Source organism: Lithobates pipiens, unplaced genomic scaffold (assembly GCF_037356315.1).
Source record: "Lithobates pipiens isolate NorthernLeopardFrog02 unplaced genomic scaffold, aLitPip1_a1.2 Scaffold_27, whole genome shotgun sequence".
In the NCBI taxonomy this organism is placed as follows: Eukaryota; Metazoa; Chordata; class Amphibia; order Anura; family Ranidae; genus Lithobates; species Lithobates pipiens.
Genome location: NW_027507788.1, coordinates 187,383,668 through 187,407,512, shown reverse-complemented (window position 1 = coordinate 187,407,512; position 23,845 = coordinate 187,383,668). Strand labels below are relative to the sequence as shown.

Sequence of the window (23,845 nt, the reverse complement as noted above, 5' to 3'; positions counted from 1 at the left end):
TGCATGTGTGTATAGATAGAGAGATATAGATTCTCGCTCTCTCATTCATATATCTGTGTGTGTGTGTGTATATAGACGCGCACACACACACATGATCCGGCTCTTCCGGGTAGGGGTCACCCTGCCGGCAGCACGCTCCCGCTGTGATCACACACACAGCAGGAGCCCAGCGGCGGGTACCACAGACTCGGTGTCAACCAGCAGAGAAGCAGAACTGAGGTCTGCCTGTGTAAACAAAGCAGATCGCTGTTCTGACTAGAGGGAAGGCATGGGTCCTGTGTCGCTACAAAGCAGGGAATAAATTCCATCCCTTCCTCTAATAAAAGCAGATCTCACAGGACGTATAAACACTAGTCAAGCACACGGGTAAGCCCTTTGATCACCCCTGATGTTGATTTTTTTCCCAGCCTTTCCTTAGTACAGTGACAGTGATTTTTTTTTTTGTTTTTTGTTTTTTTTTAGCACGTTTCACTGGTCCCCAAAAAGTGTCAGTGTCCGAATGTCCACCGCAATATTGCAGTCCCGCTAGAAGTTGCTGATCGCTGCCATTACTATTAAAAAAAAAAAGTAAAATAAAATATCCAATAGTTTGTAGGCACTATAACGTTTGCGCAAATTTTGCCTTTTAGTTATACTTTAATACACTAAATTGAAAAATTAAGCTGTAGACAAACGATATTGAAAATCAATTAATAAAATGCATTGTAATCTCGTGCCTTCATAATACATAAGTAAAAGAAAATTGTAATAAATTTATGCAAATATGCATTGCCTACACAAGTACCTGAAGAAGAAAATAATATTAATACGTTTTAATAAAAAAAAAAAACACAGAACAATTAAAAATGTTGTGTATAAAATTTAAAATGATATAATATTGCCTCTAGTTCTTCATTTACACCCCTTTCACACCCAAGCGTTTTGCAGGCGCTATAGCGTTAGAAATAGCACCTGCAATCCGCCCTAAAGAAGCTGCACCATTTATATGTAGTGTGAAAGCCCAAGGACTTTCACACTGCATCGGTGCGCTGGCAGGACGTCAGGAAAAAGTCCTGCCAGCAGCTTATTTGGAGCAGTGAAGGAGCGGTTTGTGTTTACCGCTCCTCCACCGCTGCTCCCCATTGAAATCAATGGGGCAGCGCTGTAACACCTCTGGCAAAACGCCGCTATTGCGGCGTGTTGCCGGCGGTTTTAACCCTTTCTCAGCCACTAGCGGGGGTAAAAGCGCCCCGCTAGCAGCAGAAATGTGGCACAAATTCGGCGGTAAAACGGCTCTAAAAATAGCGGCGTTTTACCGCCGACGCAATGGGCGGTGTGGTGTGAAAGGGGTCTTATTTGCACTTATTTGGTGCAAACCCCCGACATCAGGTTTCTGCACTCAGCTTTTACTGTATGTGTAACAATCTATATGTTTACATTCCTAAGGGGCCATCTGTGGTTGTTATTTGCAGCTTTGGTCACCCCTCACTTACCACCAAGACCTACATCACCTCTCCTGTCCACTAACTTTGTACAATTTAACATCAAAAGTCGCTGCCGGCGTTCAAGTGATATTCAGCCCTGGAAGGATTTATCCACTTCCTGACCAGACCATTTTTATTTATTTTTGCAGTGCAGCACTACGTTACTTTAACTGACAATTGCGCGGTCGTCTGACGCTGTACCCAGATAAAATTGTCCCAGGTGTCCTTCCCCCCCCAAACAAAATATAGCTTTCTTTTGGTGGTATTTGATCAGCGCTGCGATTTTTACTCTCTGCTATAATTATCCCCAAAAAAATGTGTTCATCAGTTTAGGCCGACATGTATTCTGCTACATATTTTTGGTAAAAAAAATATTTCAATAAACGTATATAGCGTCTACAAAATAGGGGAGAGATTTAGGACTTTTAATTTTTTTTTATCATTTCTACTAGTAATGGTGAGCAATCTGCGATTTTTAGCAGGACTGCAACATTTTGGCGGACAAATGTTACCCTAAATGACACTTTTTGCTGACCAGTGCCACCAATACAGTGCTACAAAAATGCACTGATCACTGTATAAATGGCACTGGTAGGGAAGGGGTTAACACTAGCAGTGATCAAAGGTTTAAGTGTTCCCTGGGGGGGTAGGGTGGGCTCACTAGGAGTAGAGAGAGAGAGATCACTGTTCCTGATCACTAGGAACAGCTGATCTCTCTCTGCTCCCCTGTCACAATGGGGATTCCCGTTCTGCCTCTCTTTCCCACGGACATAGAGTCCGCTGGAGCCACGGGTGAGCTCCCGTGCATGCAAGCCAGTGCAAGAACCAACGTACTGGTATGGCAATTCGCGTAACCGAGCCAACTTGCCGCTGTATACCTGTGGCGGCTGGTCAGCAACTGGTTAAATTCTTGTGATTTTTTTTATTTAATTTTTTTAATAACAAACCTGTTAAATTAAGGAGAAAGCAAAAAAGTTCCAAAGAGATTTTTTTTTTCCAGCTCAAAGCGGGGTTCCACACTAAAGTGGAACCTCCGCTGATCGTAACCCTCCCCCCCTCCGGTGTCACAATTGGCACCTTTCAGGGGGGAGGGGGGTGGAGAAGATACCTGTCAAAGACAGGTATTTACACCCACTTCCGGGCATAGACTCCCATGGGAGTCTACGCCATTTCCTGTCCTGCCGCGCTGTCTGCTGGGACACACACGGGTCTCAGAGACAGCGCAGAGAATTCCTATTGCGCTGCGCGACTCGCGCATGCGCAGTAGGGAACCGGGAAGTGAAGCCGATTCGCTTCACTTCCTGATTCCCTCACCTAGAATGGTGGCGGCAGCAGCCGAGGGCCGAGCGATCGATTGGCCTCGGCTGCCGGCATCGCTGGAACCCGGAACAGGTGAATGTCCATTTATTAAAAGTCAGCAGCTGTAGTATTTATAGCTGCTGGCTTTTAATATTTTTTTTTTTTTGGTGGATTCCCTCTTTATTAAGTAGTGCTAAATAAAAACGCATAAATAAAGTTCAAAAGAAAAAAAATTGCATATGAGAAACCAGCACTATAAAGATTGTGACATTCCAGGTGTTGAGTAATTTGTCATAAAACAGTTCATATCATTGCAGAAATGTTCCACCGTCACCAGGCCTTGTGATTCCACTCCCTATAGGAATTGCACTCACTGGATTCCTAATTATCAATCGCCTTAGTGAATATCAATCCAGCTTTATCTCAGCAACTCGAGGACATCAGCGTGCGATTTCACTTATGATCAAATCGACACAGATATGGCGTCCTGATCCTGAACGTTCCAGACTGAACCTCTTATTCCACACAGGCATATAGAAGGAAAAGGAATCCTCATAGTGTGAAACTGCAAACTTTTATTAACCCAAAAACACCCGACCCATAAGCTGTTGCACTTACACAAAGATATATTTAAAACATACACTGCTGGTGAAAGCAGTTCCGATAATCTCACCACGTCAGGAAGATACAGATTGTTCGTGGTGGTTCCCGGGAGAGACTCGCAACAAATCCCCAGTGCAGCAAGACATGTGGTCTCCCCTAGACGTGTTTCCACATTCTGTCTTTGTCAATAGCTACCCGCCTATTGGGGAAAGACAGAATGTGGAAACACGTCTAGGGGAGACCACATGTCTTGCTGCACTGGGGATTTGTTGCGAGTCTCTCCCGGGAACCACCACGAACGATCTGTATCTTCCTGAGGTGGTGAGATTATCGGAACTGCTTTCACCAGCATTGTATGTTTTAAATATATCTTTGTGCAAGTACAACAGCTTATGGGTCGGGAGTTTTTAGGTTAATAAAAGTTTGCAGTTTCACACTGAGGATTCCTTTTCCTTCTATATGCCTGTGTGGAATAAGAGGATTGCGGGTGTGTTTAGTCTGGAACGTTCAGGATGCCATATCTGTCGATTTGATCGTTCCTGAAATCGCACGCTGATGTCCTTGAATTGCTGACATAAAGATTGATGTTCACTAAGGCGATTGTTAATTAGGAGTCCGGTGAGTGCAATTCCTATAGGTCAGGGATGGCGAACCTTGGCACCCCAGATGTTTTGGAACTACATTTCCCATGATGCTCATGCACTCTGCAGTGGTGTTGAGCATCGTGGGAAATGTAGTTCCAAAACATCTGGGTTGCCAAAGTTTGCCATCACTGCCCTAGGGGGTGGAATCACAAGGTGTGACGGAGGAACATTTCTGCAATGATATGAACTGTCTTATGACAAATTACTCAACACCTGGACTGTCACAATTTTTATATTTTTAAAGTGCTGGTTGCTCATATGCATTTTTTTTTTAACTTTGTGTTTTTTTGAGCGCTGCTTAACCGCGTGCTGCCTTGGCTGCACGAATCGCCGTCATGGTACGTCGGTACCATAGACGGCAACTAGAGGGTGCGTGCTCGCTGCCGGAGGCGCCCGCCCCCCACCCACGGAGCCGATGCAAGTGCCCAGCTATCACCACCAGGCTCCCGTGATCGCTCGGGACACACAGAACCGAGATCTGTGTGCGTAAACGCAAAGTTTCGGATTCTCTGAGGGGAGAACAGACAGATCGTCTGTTCATACAGACGATCTGTCATCTCCCCTGCACAGTTCCCTCCCCTCTTCAGTTAGAACATGTCCTAGGACACGCTTAACCCCTTCACTGCCAGTGACATTTCAAACAGTAATCAATGCAATTTTATAGCATTGATCGCTGTAAAAATGGCAATGGTCCCAAAAATGTCAAAATTGTCTGCCGTGTTTGCCATAATGTCGCAGTCCTGACATTATGCAGATCGCCGCCATTATTAGTAAACAAAAAAAATAATAATAAAAAAGCCATAAAACTATCCCCTATTTTGTAGATACTATAACTTTTGTGCAAGCCAATCAATATATGCTTATTGCTATTTTTTTTTTTTAACCAAAAATATGTAGAATACATATCGGCCTAAACTGAGCAAAAATGTTTTTTTATAGAATTTTTGGGTATATTTATTATAGCAAAAAGGAAAAGATAATGCATTTTTTTTCAAAATTGTCGCTTTTTTTGTTTAGCACAAAAAGTAACAACCGCGGAGGTGATCAAGTACCATCAAAAGAAAGCTCTATTTTTGGGGGAAAAGGGCATCAATTTTGTTTGGGTACAACATCGCACGACCGCCCAATTGTCAGCTAAAGCGACGCAGTGCCGAATCGCAAAAAGCGCTCTGGTCAGGAAGGGGGTAAAATCTTGCGGGGCTGAAGTGGTTAAGCTGCAAAGAACCTATTTCTTTGGAACTTTTTTGCTTTCTCCTTAATGTTCTATTTGATTATAGCAGCTGCTTAGTTCAATTGTACTTCTTATCTTAAGTGCTGGATAAGTGACCCTGTTTGCTTTTACTTCTTGAACAAACATGTAATACTTGCTCTGCACATAGCAGCCCGATCCCTCCTGCCGAGACCCCCCACAACAAGCAGCTTGCTATGGGGGACACCGGTGCGGAGCTACTGCTCTATGTGACCATTTTGACATGGAGGCGTGGCTTGGCCCCACCCCATCTCTCTCCTCATTGGCTCGCTGACTTTGATTGACAGCAGTGCTAATGTTGCCTGCTGCTGTCTCAGTCAATGAGGCTGCAATGCATAGAAAGCATTGAGATGAAGCGGTTGCGAAGGATTTTTAACACACAGGTCTGTGGTTTGATCTATAGCAGCTGTAGTGTTCCATAGAAAAGGGAGACAAATCTCTGGCTATAACCTGTGATGTGCCAGGTCCAATCTGCCCCACCCATCAAAAAAAGAAACCTAAACAAAAGGAAGGAGCCTCCATTGAGCTAAAAACTATAGAAACTGTAAAATTGCAAGAATTGGACCCATGGAAACAATCAGATTCCAGTTCATCATAATATAATCTGTTTGCTTTGCTCTTTTTTAAATCAGTAAAATGTACTGGAACAATTTTCTGTTTAAAAAGATAAAAGGGTAGAGTTGCATTTTCGGTATGTTGACTTGCTGTTGCATTTCTGTGTGTTTAGACTATTCGTGTGCTCTGCAGAGGGACATTTTACTACAGGGGCGCCTCTACCTGTCCGAGAACTGGATATGCTTCTACAGTAACATCTTTCGCTGGGAGACTCTGGTCAGTAAGACACAAATCTTTTTTTTTTTTTTTTGTTTTTCCTTTTCTCTTTGTGTGTCCTTTGATGGCATTTTATGTATAGGACGGGTGATGGTGTATGTGTCACGTACTGTAGGTTTTCCACCTACGCACGGTGAAGGGGCTCCAGGATTTGTGTCTATCTCCGATATTAATAAATTCTGTTGTGGATCCTTGAGTCTAGAGGCTCGGTTGAGCTTTGGGTGGGATAATGCCTCCATTCCTAGGTCTGTGTCTTACCTGTTACGCTTGGGGCTTGCTCTTTTTGCTGTAAGACCCCTTTCACACTGGGGCACTTGTCAGTCATTTTAGCGCAAAAAAAGCACCTGAAAAGTGCCTCTCATGCCTCCTCAGTGTAAAAGCCCGAGTGCTTTCACAATTGGGCGGTGCGCTTGCAGGGCGGGAAAAAGAGTCCTGCAAGCAGCATGTTTGGGGCGGTGCGGGAGCGCCCGAAATGCCCTTCCCATTGAAATGAATGGGCAGCGCTGCCGAAAGCGCCTGCAAAACGCTTTGGCAGTGCCAAAACAGGCGCTTTTAACCCTTTCCTCTGCCACTTGCGGGGGTTAAGACCACCCGCTAGCGGCCGAAAAAAGTGCCGCTATAACAGCGGTAAAGCGCTGCAAAAACTAGCTGCTAACGCTGGCACGGCACAGTCCCAGTGTGAAAGGGGTCTTGGAGTTTGCTGCTGGGTGAAAAAGCTGAATCACTAAAAAGGTACCAGAGATGCCTGTCTGCTTTGGGGTACCCATTAGGGGGCATCCTGTTAGTCACTTCCTGTCACGACACTACAGGAATTCTAAGAAAATCTCTCCTGAGTGAGTGAGGGAAATGCCCTCTTGTAACTGCAGCAAGTGCCCCTATTGGGGGATTCCCTTCTATTATGTCCCAGTGACAACCCAAAATTTGGTATTCTTTCTTACCTTCAGTTCCAGTATCAATGGCTGCAAGGTCAGATAGCGGGGATTTTTTCTGCCTCGCAGTTTGCCGGAAGAAAAAAAGGTGCCGAAAATTGGCGCCAAAAACGCATGGACTTTTGCCGAGGTTTTACCATGATTTTACTGTGCCATATGTGTTTTTTCATAGGTCATGTGACTCAAAAACCACATCAGAAACCTTAACACGGGTGAACTTGCGAATACGACTGAGCCCATCTTTATCTAGGAACACTGATATTTCCCCAATAGGTCTGTCATAAGTGTTCCATCACCTAAGTCTCGTTCACATGGACATACAATAAGCATACTACCAATACAAGGGCTGCATTTGGGATGCAGAGGTGTCCCATGCATCTCCGCTGTGCAGGCAGTCCTATTTATGGCAACTGGGATTCCATGGCTACACAGCCGCTGCTTCCAACCTGACAGCCATATGAGTGCGGGTGCACAGCCCTAAAGGCGGACCGCGTGTGTTCAGGACTGTCCTTTTCCTCGGCTGTCATTTTCCCCAACAAAAAAGGAAGCCTCCTTTTTATTACATGAGTGTTACCTCTAACAGATCCGTCCTATGAGTGTGGCCATTCTGTCAGTGGGGTACTCCGTTGCAGCCCTTCTTTCTGGTTTACAGTCTATATCTATTTGTAGAAATGCCTGCTCTGGAAAGTAATTCACCTATTGGATGATCTTCAGGAAAACATCCCACTTATAATTTGGCTAAAGCAGAACTGACCTCATTGAGCCATTTAGTCTGTAGATAAAAGGACAAAAGACTGTTTGTGGCCAGTAGAATTTTCTAATTTGACTTTCTAGAAGTTTTAGATCTAATTATTAGCAGGGAATTGCCATCCTTCCTTTTGCTCTGTATTTATCATACTAGTTTTGCTCTGTCTAGAAGTAAATTGGTACTTTTGTCTCATAGTTAACAGTACGTTTGAAGGATATCTGCTCAATGACTAAAGAAAAGACAGCCAGACTAATTCCAAATGCAATTCAACTTTGCACTGACACTGAGAAGGTGAGAAATCCGAATTGCTGTACTACTTCCTTTTTTATTTTATTTTTTAATTGTCTTTAAGCCAGCCATAGATGGAATGATTTGCTTTCCTGCAACCCATGGGTTGCAGGAAAGAAAATTGCTTGATTTCCCCCATCAACGCATTCAGAGTTGATGGTGGACTCCAGGGGCAGACTTACCATTTGGCCACTCGGGCACTGCCCGAGGGCCCCAGACCACTAGGGGGCCCCATCAGGGTTGCCAGCCTCAGTAAAACCAGGGACAGTATGTAAAAATCTGTGTTTTTTTTTTTTTTTTTTTTTTTTTTTTTTTTTTTTACATCTCTGAAATGTCCCTTACCGACATCCTTTTCGTCTAAAAATCCTGAGATTACAGCTGCCCCACCTCTCCAGTACCTTCTCAGCCAATAGAAACATGTCTGTGTATACTGTGTGGCCCCATAATCTCTGATTGTCTGGGGGCCCCATAATCTCCTATTGCCCAGGGGCCCCATTAGTTGTCCGTCCGCCCCTGGTGGACTCCCTCCCATGGAGCCATTGCGTTCTCCCCACTGGGACAGCTCCCCTCACTTGGAGAACACAATGATTACTGCTAGCGGCTATAGCCGCTAGCAATAATCACATAAAAAATAAGCGACAGGCTGGTTTTACCCAAGTTAATCGATCTATCAACTTGGGTGCAATCAGCCTGCCCATACATGGTTCGAATCTCGGACGGTCCCTGTTGAACTAGCCAAGATTCAACTGTTTATGGCTGGCTTTACACACAATGGTATCAGAGTAATGAATGATCCACACATTCAGTAGTCCTGGTTTGGACAAGAATGTAAAATATGTTTATACACACTTTTTTTTTTTTTTTTTTTTTTACAGCACTTTTTCACCTCATTTGGGGCAAGAGATCGAACCTACATGATGATGTTCCGCCTCTGGCAGAATGCTTTGCTTGAAAAGGTAACATACTAGGCTCAGTTCACAAAAGCAGATCACTTGTGGTATTTACCGTATATACTCGAGTATAGGCCGACCCGAATATAAGCCGAGGCCCCCAATTTACCCCCAAAAAAACTGGCAAACTTATTGACTCGTGTATAAGCCGAGGGTGAGACATGCCTGTCCATCCCTGTGTGTGTGTCCGTCCATCCCTGTGTGTCCGTCCATCCCTGTGTGTCCGTCCATCCCTGTGTGTCCGTCCATCCATCCCTGTGTGTGTGTGTGTCCATCCATCCATCCATCCCTGTGTGTGTGTGTGTCTCCATCCATCCATCCCTGTGTGTGTGTGTGTGTCTCCATCCATCCATCCATCCATCCCTGTGTGTGTGTCTCCATCCATCCATCCATCCCTGTGTGTGTCTCCATCCGTGTGTGTGTGTGTGTGTGTGTGTGTGTGTGTGTGTGTGTGTGTGTGTGTGTGTGTGTCCAGCCTACCTTTGTCCCGAGCCTCCGTCCCGTGCCTTGCCTCCTTGCCTCCGTCCCGTGCCGTGACTTGCCTCCTTGCATCCGTCCCGTGTCGTGCCTTGCCTTGCCTTGCCGCCGCCGTCCCGTCCCGTCCCGTGCCGTGCCTTCCCTTGCCTCCGTCCCGTGCCCTCTTCGTCGGCGGCCATTGTAAAGTTCAAAAGCTGCGCCGCCGCCTTCGCCTGTGATAGGCGGAACACTGAATTTCCCAGCAGCCTGTGTTCCGTCTATCACAGACGTCGTATCATCCTCGTCCGTAGTACGAGGATGATACGATGTCCGTGATAGGCGGAACACAGGCTGCTGGGAAATTCAGTGTTCCGCCTATCACAGGCGAAGGCGGAGCCGGAGGCGCGGCTTTTGAATAGAATGGCCGCTGTCTGTCTGCTCGACACGCTGATCGAGCGGGCAGACAGCGATGACTCGAGTATAAGCCGAGGGGGGCACTTTCAGCCTCAAAAAAGAGGCTGAAAATCTCGGCTTATACTCGAGTATATACGGTAGGCGTTTTCTTATTATTTATTATGTTTATTATTATATTTTGTCATTTTCAAAAATGTAAAAAAAAAAAAAATCTGTGAATTGAACCCGCTGTCTTTTTAACAATTGTGGCACCTTTTGTCATTTCTGATATCTGTCCACCCCTCTTCTTTCCAATGTACATTTCTGTTCGCTAACCTTTTTTATTGGTGTCCATTTCTGTTTAATCTTTCTCTACGTCCTCCTTTTGTCTGATGACCATCTTCTCATCATCCATTTGTATCAAAAGATAAGTTCACCTTTTGAAGAAAAAAAATGCACAATTTTTTGCTGGTAAATTTGTTTATTTTTTTGTCTAAGGAGCTTGCAGAGCAATGCACCCATGATCAGCAGGTCATACCAGGCTCCTGCAGTTTCTTGAGAGCAGGAAGATCAATGAACTACGAGGGCGCTCATCAGCGCACTCAGTTCATTGAGGACTACAAGTCTCCAGCGGCAATGGATGAAAGTACTTCATTCACAGGAAACTCTGAATGAATGACACGGCCGTTTTTTTAATTTTGATAACTGGTATGGGGAAATACAAGTGTAACATGTCCAGAAAGGTGAACTTACCCTTTAACCTTCTTTTGAATCGGTATGTTTTATTACCATCTGTCTCTATCTATTAACTTTCTTCCCAATGTTGGTCTTTCTCTGCTTGTCTTGACATTTTGTCTTTCTTCACTAACCTTCTTCTCAACCTCCATTTCTGTTTGCTAACCACCTTTTCAGTCCCCATTTTGGTCTGCTGCCCTTCTTTTCAACCTCCATTTCGGTCTGCTAACCTTCTCAACCTCCATTTTGGTCAGCGAACCTTCTTCTCAACCTCCATTTTGGTCTGCTAACCGTCTTCTCAACCTCCATTTCGGTCTGCTAACCGTCTTCTCAACCTCCATTTCGGTCTGCTAACCTTCTTCTCAACCTCCATTTCGGTCTGCTAACCTTCTTCTCAACCTCCATTTCGGTCTGCTAACCTTCTTCTCAACCTCCATTTCGGTCTGCTAACCTTCTTCTCAACCTCCATTTCGGTCTGCTAACCTTCTTCTCAACCTCCATTTCGGTCTGCTAACCTTCTTCTCAACCTCCATTTCGGTCTGCTAACCTTCTTCTCAACCTCCATTTCGGTCTGCTAACCTTCTTCTCAACCTCCATTTCGGTCTGCTAACCTTCTTCTCAACCTCCATTTCGGTCTGCTAACCTTCTTCTCAACCTCCATTTCGGTCTGCTAACCTTCTTCTCAACCTCCATTTCGGTCTGCTAACCTTCTTCTCAACCTCCATTTCGGTCTGCTAACCTTCTTCTCAACCTCCATTTCGGTCTGCTAACCTTCTTCTCAACCTCCATTTCGGTCTGCTAACCTTCTTCTCAACCTCCATTTCGGTCTGCTAACCTTCTTCTCAGTCTTCATTTCTGTCCACTATGCTCCTCCCCCTCAGGATTCATCTGTAATAATCGCCGTCTCAATGTCCATTTCTATCCACTATCCTGCTTCTCAGTGTCCATCTGTAGATGACTAACATGCTTCTTAACGCCCATGTGTTTCTGCCAACCTTCTCATTGTCCATCTCTGTCCATTAACCTTCTTCTCAGTGCCCACCTCATATTAACCAGCCTTCTTCTCTGCAGCCTTTGTGTCCGAAGGAACTCTGGCATTTTGTTCACCAGTGCTATGGCAATGAGCTGGGCCTTACTAGCGATGATGAGGACTATGTCCCCCCAGATGATGATTTTAACACCGTGGGGTAAGACTAAAAATGATAATGGATGCTTTTACTTGCTTTAATAGATACTATGGGGGTTATTTACGAAAGGCAAATCCACTTTGCACTACAAGTGCACTTGAAAGTGCAGTCTTTGTAGATCCGAGGGGGGCATGCAAGGAAAATAAAAAAACAGCATTTTAGCTTGCACATGATTGGATGATAAAATCAGCAGAGCTTCCACTCATTTCAGATCTTCCCCTCAGATTTACACAGACTGCACTTCCGAATGCACTTGCAGTGCAAAGTGGATTTGCCTTTCGTAAATAACCCCCTATATGTCCAAAAGTATGTGGACAACCCTACAGCCATTGCATTTGGGTGTTTCAGACACTCATCTGTTAACAAGTGCTAAAAATCCATGCACATAGCCACCATGCAACGGTACTGTTAATGCTATAGCACACAAACACATTTTAGATAACTATGTGCTTCCAGACAGTTTTCTGTTGGAAAGTTTTCCTGGGAACAGTGGAGGCTGTTATATCCACAAAGGGCCAACTCCATAGTAACGGTCATGATTTTGGAATGTGATGTCCAACAAGCTTTATATAGGTGAGATGGGCACGTGTACGCAAACATGTGACCATATAGAGTGTAACATGTTCATCCGCCAAGGAATCCAGTATATTCAATAATATTCAAACTTACTAAGCAAAGGGCCAGTTTACAGTCCTTCAGACTTAAGGGGGGCCGACTTGTGACCAGTGGGAGCAGGAAATGCTCAGTAGGCATAAACGATGCTACATCATTGGTTTTAATGGAAGGAATAGTGTCCCTTTGTTGGTATCAATGGGAAAAATAGTGTCCCATTGTTGGTATCAATGGGAGGAATAGTGTCCCATTGTTTGTATCAATGGGAAGAATAGTGCCCCGCTGTTGGTACCAATGGGAAGAATAGTGCCCCAATTGTTGGTACCAATTGGAAGAATAGTGCCCCAATTGTTGGTACCAATTGGAAGAATAGTGCTCCATTTGTTGGTACCAATGGGAAGAATAGTGCCCCATTGTTGGTATCAATGGGAGTATTAGTGCCCCATTGCTGGTATCAGTGGGAAGAATAGTGCCCCAATTGTTGGTATCAATGGGAAGAATGGTGCCCCACTGTTGGTACCAATGGGAAGAATAGTGCCCCAATTGGTACCAATGGGAAGAATAGTGCCCCAATTGTTGGTACCAATGGGAAGAATAGTGCCCCAATTGTTGGTACCAATGGGAAGAATAGTGCCCCAATTGTTGGTACCAATGGGAAGAATAGTGCCCCAATTGTTGGTATCAATGGGAGGAATAGTGCCCCATTGCTGGTATCAATGGGAGGAATAGTGCCCCATTGCTGGTATCAGTGGGAGGAATAGTGCCCCAATTGTTGTTATCAATGGGAAGAATGGTGCCCCACTGTTGGTAACAATGGGAAGAATAGTGCCCCAATTGTTGGTAACAATGGGAAGAATAGTGCCCCAATTGTTGGTAACAATGGCAAGAATAGTGCTCCAATTGTTGGTAACAATGGGAAGAATAGTGCCACAATTGTTGGTAACAATGGGAAGAATAGTGCTCCAATTGTTGGTAACAATGGGAAGAATAGTGCTCCAATTGTTGGTAACAATGGGAAGAATAGTGCTCCAATTGTTGGTAACAATGGGAAGAATAGTGCCCCAATTGTTGGTAACAATTGTGCACCAAGGGTCAGAGAAAGCCAAGGAAGGGCCACGGTTTGGAGACCACTTCCTTAAAGTTGTTGTAAGCCCCCCCCCCCACCCCCATACTTACCTGATCCCCATCTCTATCTAGCGATGTGCGTGAGTGCCTCGGCCATCTGGGACTCTTCCTTTCTTCTGATTGGCTGAGGCAGCAACGGTGCCTTTGGCTCCTGCTGCTGACCATCAAAGTCAGTTAGCCAAAGAGGAGAGATGGGACAAACCTCGGCTCTGCGTCTGAATAGACAAACACGGAGCTGCAGCTCGGCTCAGGTTCCCCCATGGCAAGCTGCTTGCTGTGAGGGCACTCAGCAGGAGGGAGGGGCCAGGAGCTCTGAAGAGGAACCCAAGAAGAGGAGGATCTGGGCTGCTTTGTGCAAAACCAATACACAGAGCAAAGCAAGTATAACATGTTTGTTATTTTCAAAGAGGAAAAAAAAAAATGAGACTTTAGTATCACTTAAACCTTCAGATTGCAGAAGTAATTTTTTGCTAAGGATTATTTAATATGGTATTTGTTTGCAGTTATTGTGAAGAGATTCCAGTGGAGGAAGTTGAGGTAAATGATAATTCCTCCAAAAGCAGCAGTGAGATTAAGTCAGAAACGAATTGCAACCTAGCGGACCCTTCACTGACGAGCAGCAACGTGCCATCGACAGCCAGCAGTGATGTCCCTGCTGTAAGTAGTGGTCTATCATTGTGGTTGGCAGACGCTGACTGGGGGATCATGTTTTGTGCTCGGCCTTTGAAAATTATCAGATAAATAAAAGATTAGATGAATAGAGCACATGAAATCATGATTTTAGTATTTGACGCTGAGCTTATCTCTGCCTCGACAATTCAGTGCTCCCAACTGGGAAAAACCGGGCTAAGATTGCCACAAAAGGCAAGTTTCCCACGGGTGTTCCATGGGTTTCTGTTTGAAGGAATTGTGTTTTCACATATACTATATAAACCTAGTTCCTGCACCCTGTAGTGTATTTAGGTTTTGTGCTGCCTTAGGCCTGACTTAACTCATGCAACCCCTAATTTAAATATGACCCACCCCTTCCTGTCAAGGTCACACCTCTTGCTGTTTAAGACCGCCCTGACATTTTTAAGTGGGGACACTAGTACTGAGGGCTGGGGGGACAGTGGGGGCGCAATGGATTCCCTTAATTTGCATAGATTTCCTCTCACTTCCTGTTTGGCTATGGGGCAGGAAGTGAAGGGAAATCTCTGCAATGGGACAGGGATGGTAAAAAATAAACTGGCAGGGACTATAACCCTCCCTTATTCTATCCAAAATGGAATGTTCCCTATAGTTCTACGTTAAGTGCAAATTTCTGATACTTTTATGGAGAGGGCTAAGAAGATATAACCATGCCAATGGTGCAGCGGAAAACATATAGCACAGTGAGGAAGGTTTGTGGTCCAGGATGATAGGATGGTCAAAATTAGAAGTGCTCACCCCCGGCCCCCCCCCCCCCCCCACAGTTTCAGAATGCTGGCCACCCGCATGCCGGAAGCAGTGCGGCCTCTTTATGGGGGCGTTAGACTAATTTGCCTCTCAGCCCAGTCCGCCCCATAAGACTGCCACTACACTAACTGTGTAGCGCAAGCCAGTGGGGACTCTTTCCGTGCTGCCCTCCTGCAAAGTGCTAGCCTAGGCCAGGATACAGCATTGCCTGTACCAACTCTTCATTATTTCATAGCTGAGCAGTGCCTCTGGCCAACTTGCACCAATGCAAAACATTACAGTGGGTCTGTTTCAGGCCAAAATAATGTCTGGAGCTCATCTTCTGCAGGTCTCGTCTTTTCCTTAGATGAGCTTCATGTGAAATGACTGCCTCGGCAATCATTGTCATAGTGCCTCTCTGGATATTGTAAGCTTACAGCCATGGTCGTATCCTACTGTATTCATAGAACCCTCTGCTCTTCCTTCAAGTTTGGGTAGTTTTAACCACCTGCATCTCCAATGAAGAACATTTCATTTAGGTGTTTCTGTAGTTTTTAGGGTGGAACATGTAACTACTCCTGCAACTCTCCGTCTGATTCCCATATGACCATGGGCCAGGGATCTTCTCCCCGCTGTCGCAGTTTAAAAAGGTTGAGGCCATGCTGGGCTCTGCCCATACGGCCATGCCATTCATTCAGAGTTCTACAAGTACTGAAAACCTTTACGGATGACAGCTTGTAGTTCTCAAAGAACTAGGAGGACACTGGTGAGCATCTTGGTAGTTCATTGAAACTTCCAGGACTGAAGTAACTGCCTGTCCTTATCTGAGGTACAGGCAGAGGGCTTACACCGACCGTCTATAGCAGCGGTTCTCAACCCTGTACTTGAGTACCCCCAACAGGCCATGCTTGCGGGTTTTCCTTCATCTTCCACAGGTGCTTTAAATCGTAGTCAATAGCTATTTTATCTAAGAGAGATTCACAAAACATGGCTTGTTAGGGGTACTTGAGGACAGGGTTGAGAACCACCGTTCTACGGGAGCCTGGCATTGCATCTGCAATCTGATCGCAGGTGCAATGTTTTACAGGCCTCTAAGAAAAAAAAATACTAAATGCACTTTTTTTTTATTTATTTATTTTTTTATCTGCACAAATATGCTTTATTTTTTTTTTTAACTGAACTTCTGAAATATGACCCAATAAACAATAGAATAAACTACGTTGCATTCAATGCAAAATCATTTTTGTTGGGGTTATGGATCTTCCTTTTTTTCCCCTCAAAATCTAATTGTATCCTGCAGTGAACGGGAAAAAAAAGGATTTTATGGCAAGTGCCAAAAAAAAATTATAATTATCCCCAACCCAAAAGATTACATTTGTGACTATTTAGTATAATTTTGGATACTCCAGCTTAGAGGTTATATCTGCAGATTTCCTTTTTCGCAGTCCGTTTACTGGGTTTGTCTTCTTGGTCTACTACGCTACTTTATGAATGCCGTCATTTTTGTTTATTCCGGATCTGTTGCGAAATCGATGTTCATTCCTGGAATTAGAAAAGGTCATGTACATGGGTTACATTATCCAGATGTTGCATTACACAGCCCAGCTGCAGATGTTCATAGAATACATCCTGAATTCTAAGCTATATAGGTATTTTTAGGGGCAGGCGCTATCCCACAGAAGTAATCATGGTGGTTAATTAGTATATGAGGGATTGCTGAACAAATCAGAATTCATTAATTCCTTCAGTGGTAAATTTACAAACTCTACCATCTTCTGTATACACCACTGATGTGATAAGATATTATTATTATACAGGTATGGCACCAACAGCTTGCACAGCGCTTTACAACGGGAAGACGGACAGTACAGTTACAATACAATCCAATACAGGAGGGATCAGAGGATCTCGCTCATTAGAGCGTAATAAAAAGATATTTGATCTTAACCACTACAATACAGGGCACTTTCACCCCCTTCCTTCCCAGCCCAATTTTCAGCTTTCATCGCTCTAGCGCTTTCAGTGACAATTGCGCGGTCATGCTACGCTGTACCCAAATGAAATTTTTATCATTTTGTTCGCACAAATAGAGATTTATTTTGGTGGTATTTATTCACGACTCCGTTTTTTATTTTTTGCGATATAAGCGCAAAAAAGCGGAAATTTGGAAAAAAAACAATATTTTATTTTTTCTATTTTAAAAGAAATCCAATAAAATCAAATTTTGTCATAAATTTAAGCCAAAATGTATTCTGCTACATGTTTTTGGTAAAAAAAATTCCGTTAAGTGTATAATAATTGGTTTGTGTGATCACGGACATATGTACGCAAATGATCATGTACATATGTGTGCAGGTGATCACGTACATATGTGTGCACATAATCATTGGGACAAGTGATTTTAGTGGGACATATGTGGGGGACATGTTTTTATTATTAGGGACATGTGTTTTTATTTTTTGGGGACATGTATGTTTTGGGGACATGTGTGTTATGGGGACATATGTGGGGACTGTGTTTACACTGTGTGGTGTGTTTACACTAGACTGGTGATCAGTGAGTAAAAAGCTGTAAAAAACAGCTCATACTCACTGATCATCAGCCGGCTGCAGCAATCTGCTCTCCTCTCCTCAGCGATGACTTCTGTGTGAGGAGAGGAGGAGCCGATTGCCTAGCAACCGGCTGTTTGTTTACATCACATGACGGCCGTGATTGGACACGGCCGTCATGTGATCAGGAGGGCCAATCACAGAGCCCTCCTGCCGATCTGAGATGCGCCGTGTCCCGGTGACACGGGCGCATCGGGATCGCGCCGCTGCGCGGGCGATCCCGCTCCTCCTGATGGACGTTCCTGAACGTCCTATCAGGAGTAGACGGCTCCCACCCGGCCGTATATGCGCATTGGCCGGGTGGGAAGTGGTTAAACACGATATGACAGGAACTAGAGGTTTAAGTACAGGAATTCCACATTCCAAGCTGATTTTGTTCTTCTCTTTGTTCCTCTGTAGTATGATGGGGCCTTGCTGGACGATCTTGACAGCTCGTTGGAGAGGGAGCTGTTGATTGCAAACATGGAGGACCAGAAAATGGAGCTCCTTCCTCCGGTCACGTCTCCATCCTTGGACCTAAATGATAATGAAGACCTGCCCACAGAGCTCAGTGATTCATCTGAAACACATGATGAAGGTGAATGCACAGCTTATGGAATATATTTAACTATCAGTAATGACCATAGATTGCTGATCCTGAGAGTATCTGTTTGTCTTGAAACGGGAAATATTTTTTTTTCCTATCGGAGCCAATTGGATCGTATTTTATAAGAGGTGGGTTTAGGATTCTTAGAAAACATAATTTTAATTTATTTCTTGTGAACTTGATAGACATGGGTCTTTTTTTTTTTTTTTTTTTTTTTTTTTTTTCTCGTATTCACCGACCGATACAGCTCCTCTCTGTAACTAAATGGGTTGTATAGCCTGCCATTAGAAGAACTAGGCAAAATTGTTACACAATACACAGAACTTTTAATCCCGCCCCAGGGGGGCGGACCCTGTGCTATCAACCCTCCTCACTGCTCCCAGCAGCTTCAGTTTTTATTTTGCCTAGTAAAGAGAATGGCCTAGGAACCCTGTGGGCCCTCTCGGTCCATGTTTTTGCTGCAAGTTTGATGTTTTTTGCGCAAGATGAAAGATCCTGAGATCTTCTATCAACTGCTGGCTGGGTGACAGGCTGGTTAATGATATCCTTGTAGTCTCCCCAGTCCGGCCATCGAGCATGAGCAGGCCGCAGCTAAGGCTCAGCAGGCCACGACATGTCTCAGCCCCAGATATGGTCGGTGAGCTTCAATGCTCCGGGGTATACATATGACCAGGCTACTGCTGTCTGGATCACAGTATACCAGGCCAACAGCTACCCTGTAACTGCGCAGGAGTAGGTCTGTGATGGAAGGTCTTCCAGCTCTTCAAGACTGGTAAGTACGGCTCTCCCTGCCTCGGTGGGGTGAGCAGCTGGGCATTCCCTGGGGGGTTGATTCGGGGGCTACCTCACCTCCCTATCTTCTCTCCCAAGTCCCTATCACCCCTCCTTCCCCCCTCTGAGGGGGATGGCTGCATGCGCTGCGGGCGGTGTGTATGTGTGTGTTCGCTGGTTCTCACCTGTGGGGGCTTTGTGCGGCTGGTGTTGGTTCTAGTCCCAGTCTGGGGGGTCCCAAAAGTGTTTGTGGAGGTTGTTCTGGCTGTAGGCAGGCAGCACATTTCTAGTTTTGTTCTGTCACCACATGCCGCTGTCCGGCGGCCATCTTGGATGTGGGAAAGCCTGTATTCCCCTGGTGAGCTTCAGCAGCCATCTTCTTTAGGATCTCCTATTTAGTTACATTGGCAGCAATTTTCTTGAAGCCTGAGCGCTCTTTTCGCCGCAGTTCTCTTGTGGCAGCATTACATGTGCTCTCACTTGCTGTTTCCTGTGTCCACTGTGTGTACAGGAAGCTAGCTCTGCAGAACGTTTCGCCGCTGTTATAAACAGCTGCTGCTGACACAGTTTTCTCCTCTCTGCAACTGGGAACCCCCTAGGGACGGCAGGCACTGCTAGTGGCATTCACAGAATGCCCCAGGGTGGTGAGTCTAGTGCTAAGTACCCCCCCCACGCGGCAGCAGCAGGAGAGTGGAACCTTCACTGTCCTAAGTCCCCTTGCAGGTGGCAGACAGGCTAGGGTCAGCATGGCTTCAGAAACTGGTGTTTCTTCCCCCGAAATCCAGGCTATGGCAACCAGGTCACCTGCGAATAGCGAGGTGCACATGGACACCCTGCCGGCGGTCCTTGACTCCTATGTTGCGAAGATTTGACTTATTTTGACAAATTCATCTACAGGGAATGGGGTCGCCCGCAACAGACCTTTTTTAGTCCCCAAAAATTTGGCAGCATTCATTACCCCTTTGAGGACAGCCTTCTCAAAAAGTGGTCGGCTCCTCCGGTCATGGACCCCCCAGTATCTAGGTTAAATTAAGTAACCACGATCCCGGTTGAGGGGACTCCTGCATTCAAGGATCTCACGCATAGGAAGGCCGAGGCGGTGGCTCGTTCCTTATTTACGGTTGTGGGGTCAGCCGTGCGACCTGTACTGGCATCCGCACTGGTGTCGCATACACTGACTGAGTGGGCAAAACTTTTGCACTGCGAATTGGGAGAGCAGAACGCCTCCCCTGTCTGCGTAGAGCTAGCAGACCAACTAGTGCAAGGCCTCAAGTATGTTTGTGACGCGGCCCTGGATACTCTCCCTCTGTTATCCAAGGCTTCAGTGTCAGATGTGGTGCTGAGGCACCTAATTTGGCTGAAATGCTGGTCGGCTGACCAGGCATCCAAGAAAGCCCTGACGGATTTTTCCCTTCCTTGGCGAGCTGCTCTTTGGAGCCTCGTTGGATGATATTATTAAGAATGCCACTGGTGGCAAGAGTACACTATACCCACAGGCCAGGAAGGCCAAGTAGCCTCACCGCAGGTAAGAGCCCTTTTTTTCCTCTCACAAGCGGCTTTTTCGTCCGCCTGGGGCTTTGGCAAAATGCTGAAGAACCGGGGTCTGTCGGACTCGGTGATTCCAACTATGCTGAGGGAGCGGAAATCTTCTTCACGGATGATATACCATCATACCTGGAAGGCCTACATCTCCATGTGTGAGGAGAAAGTGTGGCATCCGCACTCCTTTTCTATACCGAGGATCCTGCTATTTCTTCAGCATGGAGTGGACCAGAAATTGGTGTTGAGCACCGTTAAGGGGCAAATTATAGCCCTGGCTTTTTTTTTCAGCGACCCCTCGCGTCTCGCTCATTAGTGAGTACCTTTGTTCAGGGAGTACTACATGTAGTCCCTCCAGTGCGTCCTCCGTTACCCCCATGGGATTTGAACCTGGTGTTGTCGGCGCTTCAGAAGCCGCCATTTGAGAAGATCAGGGAGATTCCCTGTTGACCTATTCACAGAAGGTGGTCTTTCTAGTGGCCATCACTTCAGCCAGGAGGGTTTTGGAATTGGTGGCCTTGTCCTGCAAGTCACCTTATTTGGTCATCCACAGGGATAAGGTGGTGTTATGTCCACAACCGTCCTTTCTACCAAAGGTGGTTTCGGCTTTTCATATCAATGAGGACATTGTATTACCATTGTTGTGTCCTAAGCCGAAGCACCCCAAGGAGGTGGCCCTTCACGCTCTCGATGTGGTTAGGGCTCTGAAGGTGTATTTGTCTGCCACGGCTCCCTTTTGGAAGTCAGACTCACTGTTTGTTTGTTTTTGGTGGCTGGTCCTAAGAAGGGCATGGGGGTCTCGACGGCCATCATTTCGAGGTGGCTCAGACAGATTGTAGTCCAAGCTTATGCCTTGAAGGGGCAGGTGCCCCCCTTTCCAGTCACAGCCCACGCCACAAGGGCAATCAGAACATCTTGGGCCTTCTGACACCAAGTGTCTGTCGCTCAGGTGTGTAAGACGGCGACCTGGTTGTCTGTCCATACGTTCACCAAGTTCTACAAGGTAGACGTCAGTGCATCGGCTGATGCTTGTTTTGGCCGCAAAGTTTTGCAGGCGGCCGTGTAGTTGCAATTGAGTTGTTTTCTGGTTTTTCGATAAAAACGCAGTACTGTTTTTTTTTTGTTAAATGCACTGTTGCGTTACTTCCGCAATGTTGCGGTTTTGGGATCACTCCTGTTGAGGATGCCCGGTTATATGGTGGAGGTTTTCCACACACTGCTGTTTTTGTGGGTTTGGTTTCACTAGTTCCCACTTGACATGGTGGATGAAGTTTTTTTTTATGCTGTTTTTTTTTTTTTTCCCCACCCCTCGTTTGGCACCGCTTGGGGACGTCCCATTTAGTTACAGAGAGGAGCTGTGTCGGTCGGTGAATATAAGAGAAAATAGGATTTTTGTACTCATCGTAAAATCCTTTTTTCTGTAATTCACCGACCGACACAGCACCCACCCCTCCTTTTTTCTACGTTCTACTGCTTGTTGACATACTGATGCTGCTGGGAGCAGTGATGAGGGTTGATAGCACAGGGTCCGCCCCCCGGGGGGATTAAAAGTTCTGTGTATTGTGTAACAATTTTGCCTAGTTCTTCTAATGGCAGGCTATACAACCCATTTAGTTACAGAGAGGAGCTGTGTCGGTCGGTGAATTACAGAGAAAAACATTTTACGGTGAGTACAAAAATCCTATTTTTTCCAACCTAAGTAACTATTTAGATTCATATAGCAGAATCATGGATTGGTCTCTGTGTTTTACAGCTGAGAAGAAGCTGCTAAGTTGTTACATACATGTATATGGAAGGATTTTACAACATACAATATGATCCATAGAAAGGGGGAGTAGCAGTCATTTGATAAGAACATGAATTGGTGGTCATCTTGGGGAAGAACATATTGGTGATTGTGTGTAACCACTTGCCGACGATTTGTGGGGGAAAAAAGGACATCAATTTGATTAGAACGTCGCACGGCCGCGCAAATGTCAGTTAAAATAACGCAGTGCCGTATTGCAAAAACTGGCCTGGTTATTAAGGGGGTAAAACCTTCGGGGGCTGCAGTGGTTAAGGTTGGGTTCACACTGGTGCGGAAACCCTGCGGGTCAGTGCAGGTTCCTAAATCGCACACACTGGTTCACACTTCCCTCTACGAAATGCTGGGGGTGTCGGTGTAAAGTTAATGACACCCCCAGACCGGTTCGCAGATCGAAGTGCAGGAATCGGATGTGAGGTGATGACTGTGTAAACACCCATGCGGATCAAAAAAAGGGTCCTGCACCATTTTGGTGTGAATGTGATGCGATTTCAGCCATACAAATTTGCATTGCATGTGATCTGCACAGCAGTGTGGTGCGAATCACATGCAAAGTCTGTCATCGCACAAGCCTGAACCTAGACTTAGGAGAGTAACAATGCAGTCACCAGGTGCTCACATGAATGGAAAGGCAGGATGGTGGTGGTTTAAGATACACAGTCAATAAAGATAACATATCTCATTCATCCTGTAGGTGAAGTTCAGGCTTTCTATGAGGATCTGAATGGCCGTCAGTACATCAATGAAGTGTTTAGTTTCAATGTGGACAAACTCTTTAGCCTCCTGTTTAGTGAATCTCAATTTCTAAGGGACTTTATGGAGCAGCGGCGGTTTACAGGTGAGATATTCTTGTAGATATCCTGCTGTATTGCACAGCAATATGTGTGTGTCTGGACAAAATTAAAACATATATTCAGAATGCTACAAAAACCATTAAATATAGGAACCAGGATCTCCTTCCACCAGCTAGTAATGGTTCTCAACCATTACTAGTGCCGTGACCCCTTAATAAAATTTACCAAGTTGTGTGGAACCCCAACAGTAAAATTATTTTCGTAGCGTGGGTTGTCGGCATCCAAGGCAAGACAAGTAATTTGTGCTCCTAACCCACGGACATTTAGCGCTCCCGAAGTCCCTTCCACTCGTACAGTATTAAAACCCCTTATCATACATTTTAGGATGTACCACTCTGTCTTCTCCTATCTTTCCCTTTTATCTCTCTCTGTCCTAATTTTTTTTTTTTTTTTTTTGGGGGAGTTTTTTTTTCACCATTTCTTGCTCTAGCCGTCTTGTTCTTTCTCTTATTCTGTCTCTCCTTTTTTCTTTGTTCCTCCCCCTCTTTTCCTCGCCCTTCCATTTATTCTCTATATTTCTTCTCTTACTGCTTGGTGGGGGGAATGGGGTAAGTGCCAGTGCTGGCGGGGAGTTGGGATGATTGTCAATGTTGGTGGGGAGTTGGCATAAGCGGCAGTGCTGGGTGGAGTTCTGATCAGCCAACTTAGGTGCTCTTGATCAAGGTCATCTGCTGATCTGAGAACTGTAGTGGGGACTTTTAATGGCAACTATAATCACAGGTAGTGTTACTCACTGTGTCTCCGTCTTCACTGT

The 23,845-nt window shown here is 45.4% G+C and overlaps 1 protein-coding gene across 4 annotated transcripts in view; it reads left to right on the top strand.

Annotated features, from left to right (window-relative positions):
* The window catches only part of GRAMD1B (GRAM domain containing 1B), a 425,888-nt gene that overhangs the window by 380,463 nt on the left and 21,580 nt on the right, over positions 1 to 23,845 (top strand). For all 4 annotated transcript variants that reach the window (XM_077458022.1, XM_077458023.1, XM_077458024.1 and 1 more), the window contains 7 exons: positions 5,986 to 6,089; positions 7,962 to 8,057; positions 8,930 to 9,010; positions 11,660 to 11,775; positions 14,016 to 14,169; positions 17,937 to 18,114; positions 22,932 to 23,075. In XM_077458022.1, coding sequence (XP_077314148.1) covers positions 5,986 to 6,089; positions 7,962 to 8,057; positions 8,930 to 9,010; positions 11,660 to 11,775; positions 14,016 to 14,169; positions 17,937 to 18,114; positions 22,932 to 23,075 — 873 coding nt within the window. The remainder of the gene's footprint in view (positions 1 to 5,985; positions 6,090 to 7,961; positions 8,058 to 8,929; positions 9,011 to 11,659; positions 11,776 to 14,015; positions 14,170 to 17,936; positions 18,115 to 22,931; positions 23,076 to 23,845) is intronic.